The 25,148-nt window shown below is 52.2% G+C and overlaps 1 protein-coding gene across 3 annotated transcripts in view; it reads right to left on the bottom strand.

Moving 5' to 3' along the window:
• The window catches only part of GALNT13 (polypeptide N-acetylgalactosaminyltransferase 13), a 53,765-nt gene extending 31,062 nt beyond the window's left edge, over positions 1-22,703 (bottom strand). The window contains exons 1-7 of one of the 3 annotated variants that reach the window (XM_053982371.1): positions 22,257-22,703; positions 12,499-12,598; positions 11,253-11,697; positions 9,021-9,189; positions 4,656-4,822; positions 3,142-3,349; positions 1,406-1,576 (exon numbers count right to left, since the gene is read on the bottom strand). In XM_053982371.1, the coding sequence (XP_053838346.1) occupies positions 1,406-1,576; positions 3,142-3,349; positions 4,656-4,822; positions 9,021-9,189; positions 11,253-11,394 (857 nt within the window). In that variant the 5' untranslated portion in view covers positions 11,395-11,697; positions 12,499-12,598; positions 22,257-22,703. The remainder of the gene's footprint in view (positions 1-1,405; positions 1,577-3,141; positions 3,350-4,655; positions 4,823-9,020; positions 9,190-11,252; positions 11,698-12,498; positions 12,599-22,256) is intronic. The other 2 variants (XM_053982369.1, XM_053982370.1) reach the window with 2 other exon arrangements.
• Positions 22,704-25,148: the final 2,445 nt, after the last annotated feature.

The following is a 25,148-nucleotide window of genomic DNA, read 5'->3' as shown; positions in this document are numbered from 1 at the left end:
CAGGAAGCCCCAGCAGCTGTTGGAGCTGAGCAAACATGGCCACGGCCAGGAATTTATTGCATTTTTTCCCTTTTCAGCTCCATTTCCAATTCTGGGAGAGGTTTTGTTCCACTCTGTGATTCCAGCAATTAAATGGAAGAGGTCAGGACATGCTCTTGGATCATTTTTCCCTCAGGGTACTCCGTTATCAATCCCATTTTCCAAGCAATAAACCAGGAATTTAAGTGCAAATCACTGGGGTTTGAAGCTCAAAAACGCTCAGAAATCCTTTGGAATATCTGCCTTAAATTCTGAAAAAAATGGGAATAAAAATCTGTTTGCAGCAAATTAACAGAGGGAGCTGAAGAGGCAGAAACCCTTGGAATTCCTGAACGTTTGGAAGAGGATGGGATGGGGTTGTGTGTAAATCACTGGGGTTCAAAGCTCAAAAATCCTTTGGAATATTTGCCTTAAATCCTGAAAAATCAGGAATAAAAATCTGTTTGCAGCAAATTAACAGAGGGAGCTGAAGAGGCAGAAATCCCTGGAATTCCTGAACATTTGGAAGAGGATGGGATGGGGTTAAGTGCAAATCACTGGGGTTCAAAGCTCAAAAACGCTCAGAAATCCTTTGGAATATCTGCCTTAAATCCCCCCAAAAAAACAGGAATAAAAATCCATTAACAGCAAATTAACAGAGGGAGCTGAAGAGGCAGAAACCTTTGGAATTCCTGAATGTTTGGAAGAGGATGGGATGGGGTTAAGTGCAAATCACTGGGGTTCAAAGCTCAAAAATGCTCAGAAATCCTCTGGAATATCTGCCTTAAATCCCCCCCAAAAAAACAGGAAAAAAAATCCATTAAAAGCAAATTAACAGAGGGAGCTGAAGAGGCAGAAACCTTTGGAATTCCTGAACATTTAGAAGAGGATGGGATGGGGTTAAGTGCAAATCACTGGGGTTCGAAACTCAAAAATGCTCAGAAATCCTCTGGAATATTTGCCTTAAATCCCAAATAACAGGAATAAAAATCCATTAACAGCAAATTAACAGAGGGAGCTGAAGAGGCAGAAATCCCTGGAATTCCTGAACATTTGGAAGAGGATGGGATGGGGTTAAGTGCAAATCACTGGGGTTCGAAACTCAAAAATGCTCAGAAATCCTTTGGAATATTTGCCTTAAATCCCAAAAAAACAGGAATAAAAATCCATTAACAGCAAATTAACAGAGGGAGCTGAAGAGGAAAAAATCTTTGGAATTCCTAAATCTTTGAAATTCCTAAACCTTTGGAATTCCTAAACCTTTGGCATCCATCGGCAAGCGGATGGGATGGGGTTGGCCCAACGGACGTGCCGGGATTTCTCTGCGATCCCGCAGCGGAATTTTGGGAACTGGGAAGGGGTTTTTTGGGAAGAGAAGGGCACTGACCTGACGGGCAGGGTCCTGTCCCCTTTCCTGCGCTCCATCTCCCTCTGGGGCACGGGATACCAGCGGAAATTCAGCTTCCAGTTGAAGCCCCCGTAGGTCATGTCCGAGCCCGCCATGTACTCGAAGGTGTCGTCGCTGATGACGTCGATGATGGGACACACCACGGTTTTCCTGGGGGGAAAAAATGGGAATTTGGGGGTTATGGGGTGTTTGGGCACGGTGGAGGTGGAGGGGAAGGAGGGGAGGGGGAAAAGGAGGAGAAGAGCGGGGAATAAAATGAGGGAGAAGGGGAAAAAAAGGAGGGGAAATAGGAGGGGAAAAAGAGAAGGGAAAAGGTGGGGAAAGAGGGAGGAATGGGAGGAAAAGAGGGGGGAAAAGGGGGGAAAAAGAAGGAAAAGAGGGGGAAAGGGGGAAAAAAAGGGGGAATAAAATGAGGGAGAAGGGGGAAAGAGGGGGGAAAAGGAGGGGAAATAAGAGGGGAAAAAGAGAAGGGAAAAGGTGGGGAAAGAGGGAGGAATGGGAGGAAAAGAGGGGGCAAAAGGGGGAAAAAGAAGTAAAAGAGGGGGGAAGGGGGAAAAAAGGGGGAATAAAATGAAGGAGAAGGGGGAAAGAGGGAAAAAAAGGGGGGGGAAATAGGGGGGGAAAAGAGAAGGGAAAAGGTGGGGAAGAGGGAGAAATGGGAGGAAAAGAGGGGGGAAAAGGGGGAGAAAAGTGGGGAATAAAATGAGGGAGAAGGGGAAAAGAGGGGAAAAAAGGGGGGGAAATGGGGGGGAAGGGGGAGGAATGGGAGGAAAAGAGAGGGGAAAAGGGGGAGAAAAAAAGGGGAATAAACTGAGGGAGAAAGGGAAAAGAGGGGAGAAGGAGGAAAGAAGGGGAAGGAGAAGGGAGAAGAAAGGGGGGAAAACAGGAGGGGAAAGGGGGGAGAGGAGAGGGAAAACAGAGTAAAGGTAGGGGAAGGGGGAAAAAGAGGGAAAAGGGGAGAAAAAGGAAGAAAAAGAGAGAAGGGGAAAAGGAGGAAAGGGGAGGAAGAAGGGGAAGAAGGGAAAGGGAAGAAAGGGGGGGAAAAGGAGAATAATGGGGAAAATCAGGGGGAAGAGGGAAATGGAGGCAAAGACGGAAGAGGAAAAGGGGGAAAGCAGGGGAAGAAGGAAAAAGGAGGGGAAAAGGGGAGGAAAAGAGGGGAAAAGGGGAAAAATATGGGGGAAAGGGTGAAAAAAAGGGAAAACAAGAAAAGAGAAGGAATAAAAAGGGTGCAAATTTCCATGAGTTCAGGGGGTCAGAGAGAAAAGTTGTTCCTGGTAAAAAAACAGGGAGAAAGCTTCCTTTGAATGGGAGAGATCCAGACCTTGGGAAAGCTGCTCCCATATTTATTCAGGAGGGAGATTTTGACACAAACAGCAGCGGAATCAAAAAAAAAAATATTTAGAATTGTCCTGGTTTAGGACAAATTAGGGGAAAACATCTCCAAAGGAGCCCCTTATAGGAAACCAAACCCTCCACAACTTCCCCCCACCACTGGGTTCGGGAGGAATTCCTTCAGAGGGGAAGTGGAAAAAACTTGTTTATTAAGGCACAACAAAAAAACACTCCCCAGCACAAGAGAAATAGCCCGAGATGACCACAGATGTTTTACAGAATATTTAGAATTCTCTTCATTCCAGCTGAGTGAATGGTTTTAATTCCTATTTTTCCAGCAGCCAGGGAAGGGCCTGGAGCAGATCCTGGGAATTCCTTACCTGTCCTCCTTGATCCTGGCCAGCAGAGGCTCCAGCCAGCCCAGGGTGCACTCGCAGTGGGCATCCAGGAATGTGATCACCTGGCCCTTGGAAGCTGCTGCCCCTCGGAGCCGTGCCCGGATCAGCCCCGACCTCTGCTCCATCCGCAGGATTTTGATGGGCACCCCCAGCTTCTTCACGTAATTCTCCAGGGAGGCCTTCAAAAACTCTGCCAAATTTGGGAGGGAAAGAGAAGGGAAATGGGTTTTTTAGGGAGGTTTTATTCCAAGGTAGTCACAGAACCTCCCTGCTTGGAGCAGCACCTCATGGGGGGTGGGAATGAGATGGGCTTTAAGGTCCCTTCCAAGCCAAACCATTCCCTGATTCCAGGGTAATATCTCAGGGATTTTAAATAAATTTAAATAAATAATTTTAAATAAAGCACAATCAGTTCCTTGGAATGAACCACAAAACAAAGGCACTTTGGGCAACTTGCTGCAGGTTCAATGCAAAAAAAAAAAAAAAAAAAAAAAAAAAAAAAAGGCTTTTTCTGATGGATTTCCTCACTGGAGCTCTTTGCATGCTTTTAGGAAAAATGGGAATTACTTGGCTCAAATCCTCCTCCACCTTCTGGCACGGGAAATCATTAAGCCACTTAATGAGCAGGGAAATCCAGGGAGTAATTAGGGTTCAATTAATGCTCCGTGGGGTGGAACTGAAGGATGGAGTGGCTGCAGGGTTGATTTGCCATCAGGACCCATTGGGCTGCTCCAGGATCCTTTCTCATTCCATTGATTCCATTTAAGAAACTTGATGGGATTCCTTTTCCTGGGAGCCCCAGTTCCACAGGCAGAGTTTGCTTTTTAAAGTCTGGGGTCAAAACAGAGATGAAAAGGCAACAAAAAAAGAGTGAAGAATGAAGGAAACAAAGCACAAAGAGGAGCAATAAAGGCAGAGTTGGAATGAGATGGTCCCTTCCAAGCCAAACCATCCTGGAATTCCAAGGAATTGACTTAGTGAGGATATTCAGGAAATGGAATGACATGGAATGAGGAGGGTGGGGAGAGAGGAAGAAAAGGACTGACCTTTCCAGGAATGTCAGATTTCCTGAGGTGCATCTGATCCAGGGCCTGAAGGGGCTCCAGGAGAGCTGGAGAGGGACTGGGGACAAGGGATGGAGGGACAGGAGCCAGGGAATGGCTCCCAGTGCCAGAGGGCAGGGATGGCTGGGAGATTGGGAATTGGGAATTCCTGGCTGGGAGCTGTGGCTGGGCTGGATCCCTGGCAGTGCCCAGGGCCAGGCTGGAGCACTGGGATGGGTGGGAGGTGTCCCTGCCATGGTGAGGGGCTGGGCTAGGTGCCCTCCAAGCCAAACCATCCTGCATTCCGTGAATTTTTTCCACCTCCCTCTCCCCACCGCTGCCGGGGACGAGCGTGGTGGAAACCACGCTCCCATCCCTCCCTGAGCCACAGGACCCTCTCTGGGGAGGAGGGGATGGAGTCTGGGGTGGGAGCTGCTGCTGGCCCAGCCCCACCTCTCTCGCTGGCATCATCCACCAGGACGATCTCGGCCAGCAGGCGCGGCGGGGAGCGCTCCAGCACGCTGTGGATGGTCCTGAGCAGCGTGCTCCAGGCCTCGTTGTGGAACACGATCACCACGCTGGTGTTGGGCAGCTCCTCCGGGTACACCTTGCTCTTGCACCTGCCCAAAAACACCCGGGAAAGGCGGGGGAGAGGGGGCTCAGCCCAAAGGAGGAACAGGCCGAGGGGATCGCGTCCTCCCGGCGTGGAAAAGGGGCTTGGAAGCCAGCACGGCTCTGCTGCCACTTCCAGGGATGGGGGGCATGGGTTGAGGGGGCAAAGTGGAGAGCCAGAGACTGGAATTCCAAACGGCTCGGAGGCAGGATGGAAAAGGGGCCTGGAAACAGCCATGGAACATCTTCAAGGGGGAGGTTCCACGTCCAGATAGCTCGGGGTGGTGGGGATGGATTAAAGGGGCAAAGTGGAGAGCCAGAGACTGGAATTCCAGCTGCCCTGAGCATCACACAGCTGGAGAAGGGGCTCATCTCACAGAACTGGAGATCCAGGGATTGGAATTCCAGCTGCCCTGAGGATGACACAGCTGGAGAAGGGGCTCATCTCACAGAACTGGAGAGCCAGAGACTGGAATTCCAGCTGCCCTGAGCATCACACAGCTGGAGAAGGGGCTCATCTCACACAACTGGAGAGCCAGAGACTGGAATTCCAACTGCCCCGAGGATGACACAGCTGGAGAAGGGGCTCATCTCACAGAACTGGAGATCCAGGGACTGGAATTCCAGCTGCCATGAGCATCACACAGCTGGAGAAGGGCCTCATCTCACAGAACTGGAGAGCCAGAGACTGGAATTCCAACTGCTCTGAGCATCACACAGCTGGAGAAGGGGCTCATCTCACAGAACTGGAGAGCCAGAGACTGGAATTCCAGATGCCCTGAGGATGACACAGCTGGAAAAGGGGCTCATCTCACAGAACTGGAGAGCCAGACAATGGAATTCCAACGGCTCTGAGGCTGAGGCAGCATGGAAAAGGGGCCTGGAAGCAGCCACGGCACTGCTCCAAGGGGAACGTGCCACATTTCAAGCTGATGGGATGAATTAAGGAACGAACTGGAGAGCCAGAGACTGGAATTCCAGCTGCTCTGAACATCACACAGCTGGAGAAGGGGCTCATCTCACAGAACTGGAGATCCAGGGACTGGAATTCCAGCTGCCCTGAGGATGACACAGCTGGAGAAGGGGCTCATCTCACTCTCCCATTCCTGACATTCCAAGCAAGGACTGGGCTCAGCCCCACGGATCAGACCCCAGCCCTGAGCTGTTCAGTCAGGAATTCCAGGTACAGCCATTCCCAGGTGGATTTGGCTCCAGGGAGCACACAGGGAATGGCCTGGCATGAGCTGCCAAGGAAAGGCAGAGCTGACCCAGGACTGATCCACCAGGAATGTTTAAATCCTGCCTGCTTTCCCAAAGTTCCCACCCAAGGACCAAACCCTGCCAGTTCAACCGAGCACCATTCCATTATTTAGGGTATTTCTGGGAAAACCAGGAATGTGGGGCACCTGTACATCCTTTAAAAATGGGAAATAACCACGGATTTTTCAAAGTTAATCCCTCAAAGCCTTCAAATCCCCCTCCCAGTCCCCCGTTCCAGAGGTCTGTGGGAAATGTGGGATTCCAGATTTCCTGCAGATTCTCTGGGAGAAGCTATCATGGGAAGGAGGTGAGGGCCCTTCCAAGGCAGCCTGAAAATTCACCCTTGGAAAAAAAAAATCCCTGCAAAATAACCCTGAGTTTATGTGGGCTTTGATCCAAACTGCTCCAGCATTTCCTGCAATTCCAAGCCCCTTGAAACCAGGAATAAAGGAAATAAAAAATCCCCTTTGGAGCATTTTTTCCTTAAATAAAATCTGTTTTCTCCTCCATCCAGGGATGTCTTGGGGGCCCCTCCGAGGCAGCCAGGGAGGAAAAATCTGTTTTCCATGATTTTCACACTAATTAAGGAGCTGACAGCTCCTCCTTTCCAATTCTACCTCCCGATGCAAAGGGCTGCTCCAAAGGCAGCTGCAGCCCACGTGGAAAACGTGGAAGGGAGGACAAGGACTGTGCTCTGCAAGGGGGAATTCTCCCACGTTCTCGGAATAAAGGAGAACTGCAACAACCCCAGTGTGCCCACGGCCATGAAAAACAGCCCAGGACTCATGGATATTCCATGGAGAGACAGGAATTGCCATCACTCATCCATGGGACCAGGGAATCCCAGCATGGGTTGGGATGGAGGGACCTCAAATCCCATCCCATCCCTGGGACACCTCCTGTTGTCCCAGGCTGCTCCTTGGGCACCTCCAGGGATCCAGGGGCAGCCTCAGCTTTCCTGGGAAAGCTGTGCCAGGATCTCCCCACCCTCTGAGGAAGGATTTTTTTATCCACCACGACTTAGAGGTGGAAAAACCCCAAATCCAACAGGCCCTGGTGCAGGATCAGGTGTGGCTGTCACAAAATAAACCAATTTTCTCTCCCCCGAGGGCTGAATTTCAGTAATAACAAATTTTGGTCTCACCTCAAAATCCAATCAAGAATTCCTGCCCTGAAACACGGATGTGAGGGAAGGATGTTCCCAATTAAATGGAGTTTTCCCACACATCTATTGCCATCCCTGCACTGCTCCATCCCAAGCCCTTTCCCCCATGCAGGGTCACTTCCCAAGGTTTTTTTTTCTTTGGAGAATCCCCACAAAACTCCAGCTCCATGTTGAACCCTGGCAGCTGTTCCAGAAATCCCAACTTTTCTGCACAACCCTGGATGTTCCCAAGCACTGGAACACACCCAGGAGCCAATTCCAGCTGCAATCTCCAGGAGAAAAATCCAATTAGGATGCTCCAGCAATCCACGGAATGGCACTTGCAGCCTCACTCATGCAGAAAAGATTGAGGATGGATTTCTTCCCTGGCTGGAGAAAATCCTTGGGAATGAAATGAGGCAATTCCCTGGTGAGTTAAGCTGGGTTTAAGGTCTATCAATAGCTCCTAATTAGAGCTGGCACTGATTAAAATCTCCAGCTTGGCCATTTCCAACAGGAGCCTGGAAATCCAGGGACATTCCCTGAGAGAAAACTCGGGATGGAACGGGAAGAAGATGGAATCTGTGTGAGAGAGCCCATGGATCAGCTGGAATGAAACCATCAGCACCAGGGCAGGGAGGCAATGGGAGTCAGTCCTGCTTGGATACAGCAACGGGAGGGGGAATTTCTGGGGTCCTGAGGAGGAATCCCATTCCCACAGAACCCCACTGACTCTGGAGCCAGCCTGGGAGAGCTGGGAATGTTCCCGTGGAGAAGGGAAGGCTCCAGGCAGAGCTCAGAGCCCTGGGAATGTTCCCCTGGAGAAGGGAAGGCTCCAGGCAGAGCTCAGAGCCCTGGGAATGTTCCCCTGGAGAAGGGAAGGCTCCAGGCAGAGCTCAGAGCCCTGGGAATGTTCCCCTGGAGAAGGGAAGGCTCCAGGCAGAGCTCAGAGCCCCTTGCAGGGCCTGAAGGGGCTCCAGGAGAGCTGAGGAGGGACTGGGGACAAGGGCTGGAGGGACAGGAGCCAGGGAATGGCTCCCACTGCCAGAGGGCAGGGATGGCTGGGAGATTGGGAATTCCTGGGAATTCCTGGCTGGGCTGGAATTCCCAGAGCAGCTGGGGCTGCCCCTGGATCCCTGGACGTGTCCAAGTTCAGGCTGGAGCAGCCTGGGATGGTGGGAGATGTTCCTGCCATGACAGGGTTGGGATGGATGGGATTTCAGCCCCCATCCCACCCCAATCCCCAGCATTCCCAGGATAGAATTTCAGCCCCCATCCCACCCCAATCCCCAGCATTCCCAGGATGGGGTTCACCCCCCAGTCCCCAGCATTCCCAGGATGGAATTTCAGCCCCCATCCCACCCCAATCCCCAGCATTCCCAGGATGGGGTTCACCCCCCAGTCCCCAGCATTCCCAGGATGGAATTTCAGCCCCCATCCCACCCCAATCCCCAGCATTCCCAGGATGGGATTCAGCCCCCAGTCCCCAGCATTCCCAGGATGGGGTTCACCCCCCACTCCCCAGCATTCACAGGATGGGATTCAGCCCCCAGTCCCCAGCATTCCCAGGATGGGGTTCACCCCCCACTCCCCAGCATTCACAGGATGGGATTCACCCCCATTCCCTAGCATTCCCAGGATGGGATTCACCCCCATTCCCTAGCATTCCCAGGATGGGATTCAGCCCCCATTCCCTGGCATTCCCAGGATGGGGTTCACCCCCCAGTCCCCAGCATTCCCGGGATGGGATTCAGCCCCCATCCCACCCCCCACTCCCCAGCATTCCCAGTCCAGGCTCCCACCCGTCCAGCCGCACGTCGGGCAGGCTGCGGTTCAGCGCGATGCGGTCGCTGGCCAGGAGGTTGAACTGGTTGATCTTGAAGAGCTCCTTCATCTTCTCCTGCTCCTCCCTGGGGATGAGCACGGCCCTGCCCATCTCCCCCGGGCCCTCCTGGCTCCGGGAAATAACGGCTGGAAACCCAAACAGCAAAAGGTGCTTTGAGCACTTGGGAATTGGAATTATCCTTAGGGAAGCTTCTGGTTTCCCACAAGGAATGCTGGAAATCCAGCCCCCATCGTCCCTGCTCCACTTGGAGCTTTTATCCCTCTCTGGATCCAAGAACATCCAGTTTTATTCCAAGATGATTGAACTCCCCAGAGTTACTCCCTTCCACTCTCCCAGGCTGCTCCAAGCCCCATCCAAGCTGGCCTTGGACACTTCCATGGATCCAGGGGCAGCCTCAGCTTCTCTGGGCACCCTCACAGAGGAGCTGGGGCTGCCCCTGGATCCCTGGAATATCCCAGGCCAGGCTGGATGGGGCTTGGAGCAGCCTGGGACAGTGGGAGCTGTCCCTGCCATGGAATGGGATTTAAGGTCCGTTTTAGCCCCAACCATTCCATAAAACACAAACTCAGAGAACACCAAAGCAGTGCTAAATCCTGCACGTGCTGGGGCTTCCTCTGCTGGGAAAAGCCATTTTGAGGGACAAACACGAGCCCAGATGTCACAGGGACACCCTTCTTTCTCACAGGATTTTTCACAGAGCAGCACAGAGAGAGAGAGAAAGAGAAAACAATTTCCATTTCTGCTCCTTGTTTTCCCCATGTGGAATGTGCTTGGAGAATTGTTTCCCTGGGGTGATTGCTGGGTTGGATTCTGGTGAGGATTGTTTGAGCCTGGTGGCCAATCCAATCCAATCCAACCCAATCCAATCCAATCCAATCCAATCCAATCCAATCCAATCCAACCCAACCCAACCCAACCCAATCCAACCCAATCCAACCCAATCCAATCCAATCCAATCCAATCCAATCCAATCCAATCCAATCCAATCCAATCCAACCCAACCCAACCCAACCCAATCCAATCCAACCCAATCCAATCCAACCCAATCCAATCCAACCCAACCCAATCCAATCCAACCCAACCCACCTGTGGCTGGGCCCTCAGAGAGGGGCACGAGTTGTGAGTTAGTGAGATGTGGTAGTTAGAAAAAGTAGATTTGTAGTTTTTAGTATGTTCCTTTATATAGTATATTACATATTTATAATATATAATATACTTATAATATATTACATATTTATTACATATATAATATGTAATATTTATAACATTACATATTTATAATATGTATTTATAATATATATTTATATAGTATATTAATATACTAATAATACTATTAATATACTATATTATTAATATATTAATAGATATATATACTATATATATATAATATATTAACACATTAAAAAAATCATTCAGCCTGCTGAATTAGGGTCAGTATAGTATACTAATATTCTAATAATACTATTAATATACTATATTATTAATATATTAATAGATATATATACTATATATATATAGTATATATAGTATATATATATATATAGTATATATAGTATATTAACACATTAAAAAAAATCATTCAGCCTGCTGAATTAGGGTCAGTATAGTATATTAATATACTAATAATACTATTAATATACTATATTATTAATATATTAATAAATATATATACTATATATATACATAGTATATATAGTATATATATATAGTATATATATAGTATATTAACACATAAAAAAAAATCATTCAGCCTGCTGAATTAGGGTCAGTATAGTATATTAATATACTAATAATACTATTAATATACTATATTTTTAATATATTAATAAATATATATAGTGTGTATATATATATATAGTATATATATAGTATATTAACACATAAATATATATATATATATATAGTATATATATAGTATATTAACACATAAAAAAAAAATCATTCAGCCTGCTGAATTAGGGTCAGTATAGTATATTAATATACTAATAATACTATTAATATACTATATTATTAATATATTAATAAATAAATAAATAAATAAATAAATAAATAAATAAATATATAGTATATTAACACATAAAAAAAGTCACTCAGCCTGCTGAATTAGGGTCAGACAGGATCCCTTCCTCCCAGTGGGGTTTCCCTTTCTCCCAAAAGCCGCAGCCCCGGCGGGGCTGGCTGCACTCACCGCGCAGGGCGGGCAGCAGCGACCGCTCCTTGCTGTCCTCGCACTTGTTGCACTCGCTGAAGTAGAGCAGCAGGAACACGTCCAGCAGCAGCCAGAGCAGCGAGGTGGCCAGCACCACCCGGCAGTAGCCAAACCTCCTCATGGCTCCCGGCAGAGCCCCGGCCACGGCGGGAGCACGGCGGGCTCACAGCCCCGCGGCGCGGAGCCGCCAGGCCGCTGCGGGCAGAGCGAGAGCAGCGCCAGGTGAACCCGTGGGTTCGTGGATATTCATCCCTTCACTGAACAGCCTTTGGTACTGAAATAGGCGTTTTCCTCAAATAATGACCTTAGGTGTCTCAATATTGAATTTTTATCCCGACAAAATATCTCGGGCTCCGCCTGGTGAGCACCGAAGATTCCTTGGGAAAGGGCAGCAGAGTCACTGATCCAGGGTTGGGGCTCCTGCCTGAATTAGGGAGTTTGGAATGCAAAGCTGAAGGTGAGGCCTCCACACCCAGTGCTCCAAAGGCTGGAGCCAGGCTGGGAGAGCTGGGAATGCTCCCCTGGAGAAGGGAAGACTCCAGGCAGAGCTCAGGGCCCTGGGAATGTTCCCCTGGAAAAGGGAAGGCTCCAGGCAGAGCTCAGAGCCCTGGGAATGCTCCCCTGGAGAAGGGAAGGCTCCAGGCAGAGCTCAGAGCCCTGGGAATGTTCCCCTGGAGAAGGGAAGGCTCCAGGCAGAGCTCAGAGCCCTGGGAATGCTCCCCTGGAGAAGGGAAGGCTCCAGGCAGAGCTCAGAGCCCTGGGAATGTTCCCCTGGAGAAGGGAAGGCTCCAGGCAGAGCTCAGAGCAATCCCTGGGAATGTTCCCCTGGAGAAGGGAAGGCTCCAGGCAGAGCTCAGAGCCCTGGGAATGTTCCCCTGGAGAAGGGAAGGCTCCAGGCAGAGCTCAGAGCCCCTTGCAGGGCCTGAAGGGGCTCCAGGAGAGCTGGAGAGGGACTGGGGACAAGGGATGGAGGGACAGGAGCCAGGGAATGGCTCCCACTGCCAGAGGGCAGGGATGGCTGGGAGATTGGGAATTGGGAATTCCTGGCTGGGCTGGAATTCCCAGAGCAGCTGGGGCTGCCCCTGGAGCAGCCTGGGATAGTGGGAGGGGTCCCTGCCATGGGATGGGATTTAAGGTCCCTTCCCATCCAAACCATTCCAGAACCCCATGCTCTCCCCTGTGGCTGCAATCAGTAATTAATCTGTAATTAATGGGCCCTGCTCACCATCACTGCCTGCATTCCGTGCCCAGACTCTGTGTCCTGCTCCAGCCATGCTCCCAAGGAATTCCCTCAGCACTGAACCACGGGATAACTCGCCAAGTGCCTGGAAAAGAAAAAGAGAAGAGAACACCATCACTTTTCCCTGTTTCCTAAAACATAAACAAATTTCTTATCAATAAAAATCCCTCCTCAGTTTTATCCACATTTTAACTTCCTTATCCTCCCCTCCTCAGTTCTTCATTCCCAAATGGGATCTTTCCATTTTCCATCCCATTTTAATTCATGGTCACCTGAGCCAAAGGGATGGAAGAGCTGGAATGATTTAAATAAATTGAATAAATGATTTATTTAATTATTCTTGCAGCATTTCTGCACTGACTCCTCGTTAATAACAATTTCCATCTGTCCTAAATATCAACCAATGGCTCTTCCTGCTGAGGGATTCCCAGGACACTGATTTAAAATTCCAGGAATTGCTGTTCCAGGGTAACACAATCCATTTCCACAGTGGTCACGGGGAACAGTTTCATTATAGGGAAAAAATGAGGCAGGAAAAACCAAATTTCCCAGCAAAACTGTGGATGCTCCATCCCGGGAAGTGTCCAAGGCTGGAAGGGCCTGGAGCAATCTGGGAGAGGGGAAGGATTCCCTGCCCATGGAATGGGATGAGCCTGAAGGTCACTTTTACCCCAAAACATCCCAGGATTCCGTGATTCCATAAAATCCCCCCCTCCAAACCTCCAAAAGGAACAATGTTCCCCCCAAGAAAAGATTTATTTTAACTGAAATTCAGCCTAACAAGGTTTGCAGGAAGAGGAGGAAGGGAAAAATCCTGAGGTTCTGAGCTGCCACTTCCCGGAATAAATCCAATTTTACCCCATTATCCTGCAGCAAGGCAGAGGGAAATTCCTGCCCCAAACCCTGCAGGGCTGGGAGCAGGAAAAGCAGGATTTGGGATAGGAAACAGGAGGCAAACTGAGGAACCTGCCAGCAATTCCTGGAACTGACCCCACACAGTGCTGGGAGGGGGGGAATTATGAGGCTGCAAATCCAAGTGAATGACAATTCCAGATTCCAATCCTCGATTTGCCTTTTCCCTGGATTAAAAAATCTCTGTTTTCTGTGGATATAAACCAATTGTTCAGGATTTTCTCCTGTAACCCCCCCAGCCCCTGGTTATCCCCACAGCCAGGCCCTGCCCAGAATGACCAATATTGAACTTTTTGAGGCTCAGGGACACAGAATCCATCACTGCTCCCTGAAAACCTCTTCATTCCCTTTCCCAACATCCCTGCAAGGTAAAATAAACACAGATACAGCAAAAGTCCCAATTCTTGAGCTGTATTTTCCCACCAGTGCTGGGAATTCAATTCTTTAGTGAAACCTGGGGTAATTTCTGACTCTTTCATGGGCTGAAAATGCGGAAATTGCAGCAGAACAGGGTGGGGGCAGGAAATTAAAGCGTGTTCAGAAGAAACTCAGAAGAATTTTGGGGAATCTCAGAATTCCACACTGGTTTGGGTGGGATTATTAAGGATTATTTCATTCCACCCCCAGGGACACCTTCCACTATCCCAGGCTGCTCCAAGCCCTGTCCAGCCTGGCCTTGGGCACTGCCAGGGATCCAGGGCAGCCCCAGCTGCTCTGGGAATTCCAGCCCAGCCAGGAATTCCCAATTCCCAATCTCCCAGCCATCCCTGCCCTCTGGCACTGGGAGCCATTCCCTGGCTCCTGTCCCTCCATCCCTTGTCCCCAGTCCCTCTCCAGCTCTCCTGGAGCCCCTTCAGGCCCTGCCAGGGGCTCTGAGCTCTGCCTGGAGCCTTCCCTTCTCCAGGGGAACATTCCCAGGGCTCTGAGCTCTGCCTGGAGCCTTCCCTTCTCCAGGGGAATATTCCCAGGGATTGCTCTGAGCTCTGCCTGGAGCCTTCCCTTCTCCAGGGGAACATTCCCAGGGCTCTGAGCTCTGCCTGGAGCCTTCCCTTCTCCAGGGGAACATTCCCAGGGCTCTGAGCTCTGCCTGGAGCCTTCCCTTCTCCAGGGGAACATTCCCAGGGCTCTGAGCTCTGCCTGGAGCTTTCCCTTCTCCCGGGGAACATTCCCAGGGCTCTGAGCTCTGCCTGGAGCCTTCCCTTCTCCAGGGGAACATTCCCAGGGCTCTGAGCTCTGCCTGGAGCTTTCCCTTCTCCCGGGGAACATTCCCAGCTCTCCCAGCCCTTCTGGCCTCATTCCAGGAGGTCAAAGCCCTTCATTCCCAAACGGGCACTTGCTGTAAATCCGGCTCAGCAGAGCCCTGAGCTGCTCCTTAATCCTCTGGCACTCCTCAGGCTCATCACGGATGAAGTGTCCAAATCCTCAGCAGGACAGGAATAACCTGGGCATGGAAATTCCCAAATTAAATCCCAAAGAAAATCACAGGAGTTGTCCAGTTTCGCACCCAGCTCCTTGACTGATTTGGCAAAGTTGGAATTCCAGAGTCCAGCTGCATCCCGGGCATGTGATTAAATCCTCCTAATTAACATCAGAACTCCTCTGACCTCAGTGTGACCTCATAAACCTGCAAGACTCCAACTTTTCTTGGCCACCTGCGTTCCCAGGAAAACCAAACCTGACTGCCCACATCCCTGTGCTTGGATAAGGATACAAAATTCAAAATTATTACCAGAGGAGCATTGTTCCCAACCTAAATATTCCCATTTGCACGGAATGAACCCTAAACCAGAACTGAACATTTTACCAGCCAAAAGTGCTTTTAATGCCACCCTAAAACCCCAAGGAGGGACTCCATGAGCCCGGCCTGGTAAAGCTCAGCTTAACCCGGGGTGTGGGACAGGAACAGGCTCGGGATGGGACAGGGATTTCCCCCGCTCCCCTGCCAGATGTGGCCACATCTGCAGCAGCCCCAGCCAGCTGCACATCCCAGCAGTTGCCTGGCAACAGAGGGGATGCTGCCCTGGGTACCGGGGTCTGCCCACCCCCCCCAGGCTGCCCAGTGCCCCCCAGTTTGCCCAGCAGATCCAGGATGGGCAACTGGGGAGCCCAGGCCGGAGCTTTGGGATTGCTCTCGGGGATTTGGCTTCCCTGCTCCAAGGGGCTCCCAGCTCCTCCAGGAATCCACTCTCACAGGAGAGTGACAAGGACATCTCCTGTCCCCTGCTCACAGCAAAAGGATGGAGGAAGAGAAGGAAAATCATCCCCAAAGCCAGCCTGGCTTTCCCAGGGCTCATTCCCTGGCTTTCCCAGGGGATGAGAGCTCACCGGGGCTCTCTCTGCAGCTCAGCCATGGCAATGGAGTCCACAACTGTTGCCCTGATTTTTAAAAGTGTTAAGTTTTCTTTTGTAGTTCTTTTGAAAGTTTTGAAGTTCTCATAAAACTTCTTCAGCCTTCTGACGATGTTTCCATATTTCTACTGGAGTTCTCACCCACTGTTCATGTCAATAATGATTGTTTTGCATTCTCCTTTGTGGGAGGAGAGAATTGATGGATGTTGGTTTGACCAGTGTGGTTGGAGAGGTGGCAATTCCATCCTCCAACCCGCTGTCACTTTTAGGATTCTATAAACACCAGATGTTTGAATAAAAGTGGCTCTTTTTCTCTTTTGAACTTACCAAGCCTCTGTGGGCTCATCTCGTGGGGAGCCTGTCGCTGCTTGTGCTGCTGCTTTGGTGAATCAGAGAAGCAAACCCCACCTGCAGCCTCACCGGGGTGATCCCCAGCTCCCCTGGAGAGCACAACTCCTGCTCCTCCCTTCCTGACATCCCTCTGGAAGCGTGGAGGGGGAAAATCACCCGAGGAGGGGGTGGGAGAGCGCCTTGGCTGAGGTTTTGTTTTCCTCGTGAGCCTTCAGAGCACTGGCACAGCCCAGAGGTGGGAAAGGGATGGAATCACCTCCTGCTCCCACCCCAGAGGTGAATTCCTGCCCTTCCATTTTCCAAGGAATCTCCTGTTTGCCATGAGGGCCCTCCACACCCCACTGAGAGCCCAAATCCAGCACCTCTCACCTTGCCCCCACCTCTCTCCTCTGCCACCCAAAGGATCCTGGAAGCAGGAATTGGATCCTTGGCACGGCCTCGGACACTGCAGGACCCCAGAGAGCAGAATCCCAGAGGTTTAGGAGCAGCTCATCCAGGCTTCAATCCCTGCTGGCAAATCTAAAGCAGCACCCGATGCTCAGGGACGCTCCTGCTCACGAGCACCCAGCCCATGGCTGCAGAATTGGAAATTTTTCATGGAATTTTTAGGAAATTTGGGTGGAAAACCCCGCCAAAACCCCGCAGCAAGAAGGGTTTGAGGCTTCCAGGACCCTCCTGGTCAGGCAGAGCCACACAGAGCTCAGGAAATTTGCCAGGAGAAATTCCCAAGCAGGAATTAAATCACTCACAAATGCATTTTTCCACCTAAGAAAGGCAGAATTCCTGATGCAGAATTCCCAGCTTTCCCCTCTGATAAATTAAAGGATTATTTCTCACAGCTGTCCTGGGATTCACCACAAAAAAAAAAAAAATAAATAAATAAATAAAAAATAAAAAATTGGCCAGGGAGGTTTGAAACTCCCCCTTTCCAATTTAAAACTGGATTTTAGGGCTACACTGATCTAAGCAAACCTGAACATAAAATACAAAAATCATTATTTAATTCCATGAGCAGCTCATTAATTCATGGCTAAGGAAGAACTTTTAATGCCAGAACTGTCAAACTCCAAGATCAATCCAGGAAAGCTCTTGCACATTTAACAAGGAATAAAAATAGGGGGGGAGGAAAGGGAAAAAAAGGAATCAGGTACCTCTAGTCAGAGCCACGCAGTGTTTTGTGTTTTAAGAATTTCATTTCTTCTGCCTCTCTCCTTGCCTGAAGTTTATTAATAGCCCCATTCTTCCCTTGGGAATTCATTCCCGTGACTCAGGAATTGAAGTGGAAAAGCCTCATTAATTCCTCTCCTCCCAGACCTCGGGAGGAAAACCTGCCCTGGCTTTGGGGGCTTTGTTCGGGCCACAGCCACACAATTCCATCCTCCCAGCACCACATTCCCAGCAGCTCCAGAGCCACAGGATGGGAAATTTGGGAGGAGCTGACGTGGGTTGATTCCCTCCTTTCAAGTGCTGGGGCTGTTCTGGTGCAAAGCACTGAAAAGCTGCAGATAAATCAAATAAAGATTTAAAAATCCCCAAAAGTCTTAATGGAATATCGCAGAACCACGGAATGGTTTGGATGGGCAGGGATATTAATCCATGGGCAGGGACAGCTTCCTCAGGCCCAGGGTGCTCCAAGCCCCATCCAACCCAGCCCTGGACACTTCCAGGGATGCAGCAGCCACAGATCCTCTGGAACAACCAACATTTTGGGAATTAGCTCCCAGCTATTGGAGGACAATATGTTAAAAGCTCAAATTCCTCCTCCCGTTGCTTTTCCCAGAGTTTTCCCTCAAACACAGCCCACCCAGAAAAGCAAATTGCAGGACTTTGCTCGCCAGCTTCCCAAATCCCTCGTTCCCAGGCAGTCCTGGCATCTCCCACTCCCAAACCTCCCCCTTTCCCAGGATTCCTCCCCTCGCAGGAGCCTCCTCGAGGCTGATCAGCTGCCTCGGCTCGTTCCCGTTCCGGAGCTGGGAGATCTCCCACGCTGCAGGGAAATGCAAAGCACTGAGCGGCGCTGCCAGCTCGGCACATCCACCCTGGAGGAGTTTTCCAGCTCCTCCAACACAAGGAAACGCTGCAGAAAGCCAGAGCGGCCCAAGGAGCAGGGAAATCAGGGAATGCCACATTCCCGAGGCTGCCGGAGCTGCAGGAATGTCAGGGCCAGGGTGGCACTGTTGGGGTGGAGCAGTGATCCTGGGGGTCCCTTCCAGCCCTGGCGTTCCAGGATTCTGGGATCTGAGGGATCCAAGCAGCACAGGCCCCACGGAGCTGTGCCCAAGCAGAATTCCCTCCCTTTTCCCCATCCAACAGATCGGGAGAGAACCCAAATTTCTGAGCACCGGAATCCCCCAGCAATGTGACAACAAATAAATTGTTTAAACCCCGCTGGCTCCCACTCCAAACTCATCCTCACAAAAGGGCTGGAATCTCCTCTCTCCACCCCTGGTCCATTCCTGCCCTTGGAGGGAAGCAGATTTGTTGGGATTGATCAGCTCTCACTCCGTGGGATTTCAAAACAGAGCCCAAAAAAAAAAAAAAAACCCCAAACCTATTTCCCCGTGTCCACGAAGGTGCAGGCACGTGGAGCTCAATTCTCCCACGTTCCCAGGCAAAATTTTCCTTGGATTCACCTGAGGGGCAAAACCCTCTGGAATTTCCGAGCATAAAAAAAAAAATAAATAAAGGAGAGATTCCAAATTCCTTCTTTCCAGGCAATTCCACTTTTCCTTCATGAGCTCAGCCACCAGCGGGGTTTGAATCCTGCACGCCCCCACCCTGCAAACCCCAAATCCCATAAACACGAGGAGGAAGTAACTCCATCCCATCCCACACATTCCCACATCCCAAGCAGCGCCGAGTTTTCCTACGCAATGGGATCCCGGGGGTGGGGAGAGCTCCGGCACCTCTCATTCCCAAAAAACCAGGAGCTGTTTCTGGAGCAGGTGGGAAGAAGGTGGGAAGCAGCCAGAAAACCCCAGAACCGTGTGGGATCGTGGCCCTCCCCTCCCGCCTTGAATTGGGGGAAAAAAAATTTTAAAAAAAGCTGATTTTTCCTTCAAAAAAGCAGTTTTTTTACACGAGAAAAGCAGATATTGACCCAAAAAAAACCCCAGATTTTTAAACAAGAAAAACACTTTTTTTTATGTACAAGTAAAGCAGATTTTTAGACAAGAAAACCACTTTTTTTTTAGCACAATAAAAGCAGGGTTTTACTCAAAAAAGTGGATTTTTACACAAGAAAAACAGGTTTTTACCCAAAAAAAGGGAGGATTTTACTCAAGAAAATGAGATTTTTACACAAGAAAATCAGGTTTTTACCCAAAAAAAGGGAGGATTTTACTCAAGAAAATGGGATTTTTACACAAGAAAAACAGATTTTTATACTGGTATTTTCCTGAAGTGTGGTTTCATTGATAACACAAAACACCAGATGTAGAGCACAAGAGGAAAATTTAAAAAATACCAAAAAAACACATTAAAAAACCCTAAATATAACTTAAAAACTCCTAAAAATCCCTTAAAAACTCAAATTTTAAGGCCTCATCTCCCCTTCAAAGCCACCAAGAGTTAAAATAATCTTTGCCTCCATCATTCCCAGCGTGCCTTAATCTCCCATTAATCTTTCCTTCCCCTATTCCCAGCGTCCAAGTAAATTCCAGCCCTTATTTTCCGACAAAAAACAGCTTTTACCAGTTATTTTCTCTTCATCCAGTCAGACTGGTTCAATTTCTAACGAAAAAAATGGAAAATAAACTTGATTTTCTGTCAGCTCGGAAGGGGCTTTTCCCCGATTCCCGGGAAAGCAGCTGGCATCCCAACTTCAGGATTTTCTGGGAAAATCCCGGCTCTTACCAGCCGAGCCAAATCCCATTTCCAGCCGTGTGGGCTGCTTCTATCCTTGTTTCCACGCCGGAGGAATTTAAAGGGAATTTAAATGGAATTTAAACGGAATTTAAGTGGAATTATCCCGGTGCATCTCGCTCTGTGCGAGCACCGGGAAGAACCACCGGGAAAAAAATGGGAAGCAGCCAGGCTGAGGCACTTCCAGGGAATCCTGGCAGTCCCAAACACGATCCCAGGGAATCCTGAGAGCCCAAAGCAGAATTCCAGGGAATCCTGAGAGCCCAAAACATCATTCCAGGGAATCCTGACAGCCCCAAACACAATCCCAGGGAATCCTGAGAGCCCAAAGCAGAATTCCAGGGAATCCTGGCAGTCCCAAACACGATCCCAGGGAATCCTGAGAGCCCAAAGCAGAATTCCAGGGAATCCTGACAGTCCCAAACATGATCCCAGGGAATCCTGAGAGCCCAAAGCAGAATTCCAGGGAATCCTGGCAGTCCCAAACACGATTCCAGGGAATCCTGGCAGCCCAAAGCAGAATTCCAGGGAATCCTGACAGTCCCAAACACGATCCCAGGGAATCCTGAGAGCCCAAAGCAGAATTCCAGGGAATCCTGGCAGTCCCAAACACGATTCCAGGGAATCCTGGCAGCCCAAAGCAGAATTCCAGGGAATCCTGACAGTCCCAAACACGATCCCAGGGAATCCTGAGAGCCCAAAGCAGAATTCCAGGGAATCCTGGCAGTCCCAAACACGATTCCAGGGAATCCTGGCAGCCCAAAGCAGAATTCCAGGGAATCCTGACAGTCCCAAACACGATTCCAGGGAATCCCGACAGCCCCAAGCAGAATTCCAGGGAATCCTGGCAGCCCTAAGCAGAATTCCAGGGAATCCTGACAGTCCCAAACGCGATTCCAGGGAAACCTACAGCTGAAATCCACAGCCCTAAGCGCTATTCCAGAGAAACCTGACAGCCCTAAGCAGAATTCCAGGGAAACCTACAGCTGAAATCCTCAGCCCTAAGTGCTATTCCAGAGAAACCTGACAGCCCTAAGCAGAATCCCAGGGAATCCTGACAGCCCAAAACAGAATTCCAGGCAATCCTGACAGCCCTAAGCAGAATCCCAGGGAGTCCTGGCAGCCCCAAGCAGAATTCCAGGGAATCCTTACAGCCCAAAGCAGAATTCCAGGGAATCCTAACAGTCCCAAACATGATCCCAGGGAATCCTGACAGCCCAAAGCAGAGTTCCAGGGAATCCTGGCAGCCCAAAGCAGAATTCCAGGGAGTCCTGACAGCCCTAAGCAGAATTCCAGGCAATCCTGACAGCCCAAAGCAGAGTTCCAGGGAATCCTGGCAGCCCAAAGCAGAATTCCAGGGAGTCCTGACAGCCCTAAGCAGAATTCCAGGGAATCCTGGCAGCCCAAAGCAGAATTCCAGGGAATCCTGGCAGCCCAAAGCAGAATTCCAGGGAAACCCATGGATGAAGGGGATAACGCCGCTCCATACCACAAGCAGCCTCCGCGCGGTTTTCCGGGGATATTCGGGTGCTCCCTCGCGGCCCCGCGGAGCCGGTGGCGCTTCCCTGGGCAGCTCCCGAGCAGATCCCGGCGCCGGGGCTGGGTCAGGGCTGCTCACACAGCCCCGGCCCGGCTGAGCCCGGATTAACCAAAGCTCCCCGGAAAGGAGGGATCAGGGAGACGGGGGGAGCGGAGCCGGGAGAGAGGGATCCCTCGGGATAACGGAGCCGGGAGAGAGGGATCCCTCGGGATAACGGAGCCGGGAGAGAGGGACCCCTCGGGATAACAGAGCCGGGAGAGAGGGATCCTTCGGGATAACGGAGCCAGGAAAGAGGGGATCCCTCAGGATAACGGAGCCGGGAGAGAGGGATCCCTCGGGATAACGGAGCCAGGGGATCCTTCGGGATAACGGAGCCGGGAGAGAGGGGATCCTTCAGGATAACAGAACCGGGAGCCAAGGGATCCTTCGGGATAACGGAGCCAGGGGATCCCTCGGGATAACGGAGCCGGGAGAGAGGGATCCCTCAGGATAACGGAGCCGGGAGGGGATCCTTCGAGATAACGGAGCCAGGAAAGAGGGGATCCCTCAGGATAACGGAGCCGGGAGAGAGGGGATCCTTCGGGATAACGGAACCGGGAGCCCCTCGGATTACCGGAGCCAGGGGATCCTTCGGGATAACGGAGCCGGGAGCGAGGGATCCCTCGGGATAACGGAGCCGGGGCTGAAGGAGCGGGGGGAGCCCGGCACGGACCCCCCCCGGCCTCACCTGCGGCGGAGCCCCGAGCTCAGACCCGCACGGGGGGCTCGGCAGCGTCCGGGGGGCTCAGCCCCGTCAGCCCGGGCGTCCAGCAGTGCCGGGGGGTCTCGGCAGCGTCCGGGGGGGGCTCAGCAGCTCCAGTCCGGGGCTCAGCAGGGCCCTGGAGGGCTCAGCACCAGCCGGGGGTTCAGCCCCGCCAGTCCTGGGGGGCTCAGCAGCATCCAGGCGCTCCCAGCAGCATCCAGGGGCTCCCAGGCTCCGGCGGGGGCTCAGCGCGGAGCCGCCGCCCTCCTCCTCCTCCTCATGGCCGGGGCAGAGCGGGAGCGGCCCCGGGAGCGGCCCCGCCTCGGCCTCAAATGGCCGCGGCTCCCGCGATGCTGCGGCTGGGCCCGGGGCAGCGGGGAGCGACGGGAGAGGAGGAGGCAGGGACGGGGAGGGAGGGATGAGGAGGGAGGGATGAGGAGGGAGGCAGGGATGAGGAGGCAGGGCCGGGCAGGTGCCGGGGGCGGCGCGGAAGGGGAGGCGGGGATGGAGATGGAGCGGGGATGCAGAGGGAACCGGGGGCTGGGATGGGGGCTGAGGGGAGCGGGGGAAGGGTCGGGATGGAGAGGGGATTTGGGGCCGAGGGGAGCCGGGGAAGGCCGGAATGGAGAAGGGATGGGAGCCAAGGGGAACAAGGGAAGGCCGGGATGGAGAGGGGATCTGGGGCTGAGGGGAACAAGGGAAAGCCGGGATGGAGAGGGGATTTGGGGCTGAGGGGAACAAGGAAAGGCCGGGATGGAGAGGGGATGTGGGGCTGAGGGGAGCGGGGGAAGGGTCGGGATGGAGAGGGGATTTGGGGCTGAGGGGAACAAGGGAAGGCCGGGATGGAGAGGGGATTTGGGGCCAAAGGGAACAAGGGAGGCCGGGATGGAGAGGGGATTTGGGGCTGAGGGGAGCAGGGGAAGGTCGGGATGGAGAGAGGATCTGGAGCTGAGAGGAAAAGGGAAGGCCGGGATGGAGAGGGGATTTGGGGCCAAAGGGAACAAGGAAAGGCCGGGATGGAGAGGGGATGTGGGGCTGAGGGGAGCAGGGGAAGGTCGGGATGGAGAGGGGATTTGGGGCTGAGGGGAAAAGGGAAGGCCGGATGGAGAGGGGATTTGGGGCCAAAGGGAACAAGGGAAGGCCGGGATGCTGAGGGGGTTGGGACAATGTGGGAAGCGGTGAGGCGGAGGGCAGAGGGATGCGGGAGGGAGCGGTGAGGAGAGCACGGGATCGGAGGGTGTGGGATGCGTGCTGAGGAGAGATGGGGAAAGCTGCGGTGGTGAGGGGATGGGGGAATGTGGGATGAGGCGCTGAGGGAGCAGGGGAAGGCTGGAGGGGAAGAGGGGAGCACAGGGAATGCTGAGGGAGCACAGGGAATGCTGAGGGAGCACAGGGAATGCCAAGGGGAGAGCACAGGGAATGCCGAGGGGAGAGCAGGGAATGCTGAGGGGAACACAGGGAATACCAAGGGGATCACAGAGGGAATGCCGAGGGGAGAGCACAGGGAATGCCGAGGGAGCACAGGGAATGCGGGGGAGAGCACAGGGAATGCCAAGGGGAACACAGGGAATGCCGAGGGAGCACGGAGGGAATGCAGAGCGTAGGGAATGCCAAGGGGAGCACAGGGAATGCTGAGGGAGCACAGGGAATGCCGAGGGGATCACAGAGGGAATGCCGAGGGGAGAGCACAGGGAATGCCGAGGGAGCACGGAGGGAATGCCGAGCACAGGGAATGCCAAGGGAAGCACAGGGAATGCCAAGGGGAGCACAGGGAATGCCAAGGGGAACACAGGGAATGCCGAGGGAGCACAGGGAATGCCGAGGGAACACAGGGAATGCCGAGGGGAGCACAGAGGGAATGCCAAGGGGAGCACAGGGAATGCCGAGGGGAACGCAGGTAATGCCGAGGGGAAGACAGGGAATGCCGAGGGGAACACAGGGAATGCCGAGGGAGCACAGGGAATGCCGAGGGAACACAGGGAATGCCGAGGGGAGAGCACAGGGAATGCCGAGGGGAGAGCACAGGGAATGCTGAGGGGATCACAGAGGGAATGCTGAGGGGTGAGCACAGGGAATGCCGAGGGGAACACAGGGAATGCCAAGGGGAGAGCAGGGAGGGAATGCCGAGGGAGCACAGGGAATGCGGGGGAGAGCACAGGGAATGCCAAGGGGAACACAGGGAATGCCGAGGGAGCACAGGGAATGCCAAGGGGAGAGCACAGGGAATGCCGAGGGGAGAGCACAGGGAATGCTGAGGGAGCATGGAGGGAATGCAGAGCGTAGGGAATGCCAAGGGGAGCACAGGGAATGCTGAGGGGAACACAGGGAATGCCGAGGGAGCACAGGGAATGCCGAGGGGATCACAGAGGGAATGCCGAGGGGAGCACAGGGAATGCCGAGGGGAACGCAGGGAATGCCGAGGGGAGCACAGGGAATGCCGAGGGGAGCACAGGGAATGCCGAGGGGAGAGCAGGGAATGCCGAGGGGAGAGCACAGGGAATGCCGAGGGAGCACAGGGAATGCGGGGGAGAGCACAGGGAATGCTGAGGGAGCACGGAGGGAATGCAGAGCGTAGGGAATGCCAAGGGGAGCACAGGGAATGCTGAGGGAGCACAGGGAATGCCGAGGGGATCACAGAGGGAATGCCGAGGGGAGAGCACAGGGAATGCTGAGGGGAACACAGGGAATGCCGAGGGAGCACGGAGGGAATGCCAAGGGGAGCACAGGGAATGCCGAGGGGAACACAGGGAATGCCAAGGGAGCACAGGGAATGCCGAGGGGAGCAGGGGAAGCAGGCACGGGCCCTGGAGCACATCTGTGGATTCCAGGCCCGCTCCAGAGCAGGTTTCCCATCCCGAGGGCTGTGAATCCCATCCC

The sequence above is a fragment of the Vidua macroura genome, chromosome 7 (assembly GCF_024509145.1).
Source record: "Vidua macroura isolate BioBank_ID:100142 chromosome 7, ASM2450914v1, whole genome shotgun sequence".
Classification (NCBI taxonomy): Eukaryota; Metazoa; Chordata; class Aves; order Passeriformes; family Viduidae; genus Vidua; species Vidua macroura.
The sequence above is the reverse complement of the archived record's forward strand: the minus strand, read 5'-3'. Positions and strand labels throughout refer to the sequence as shown.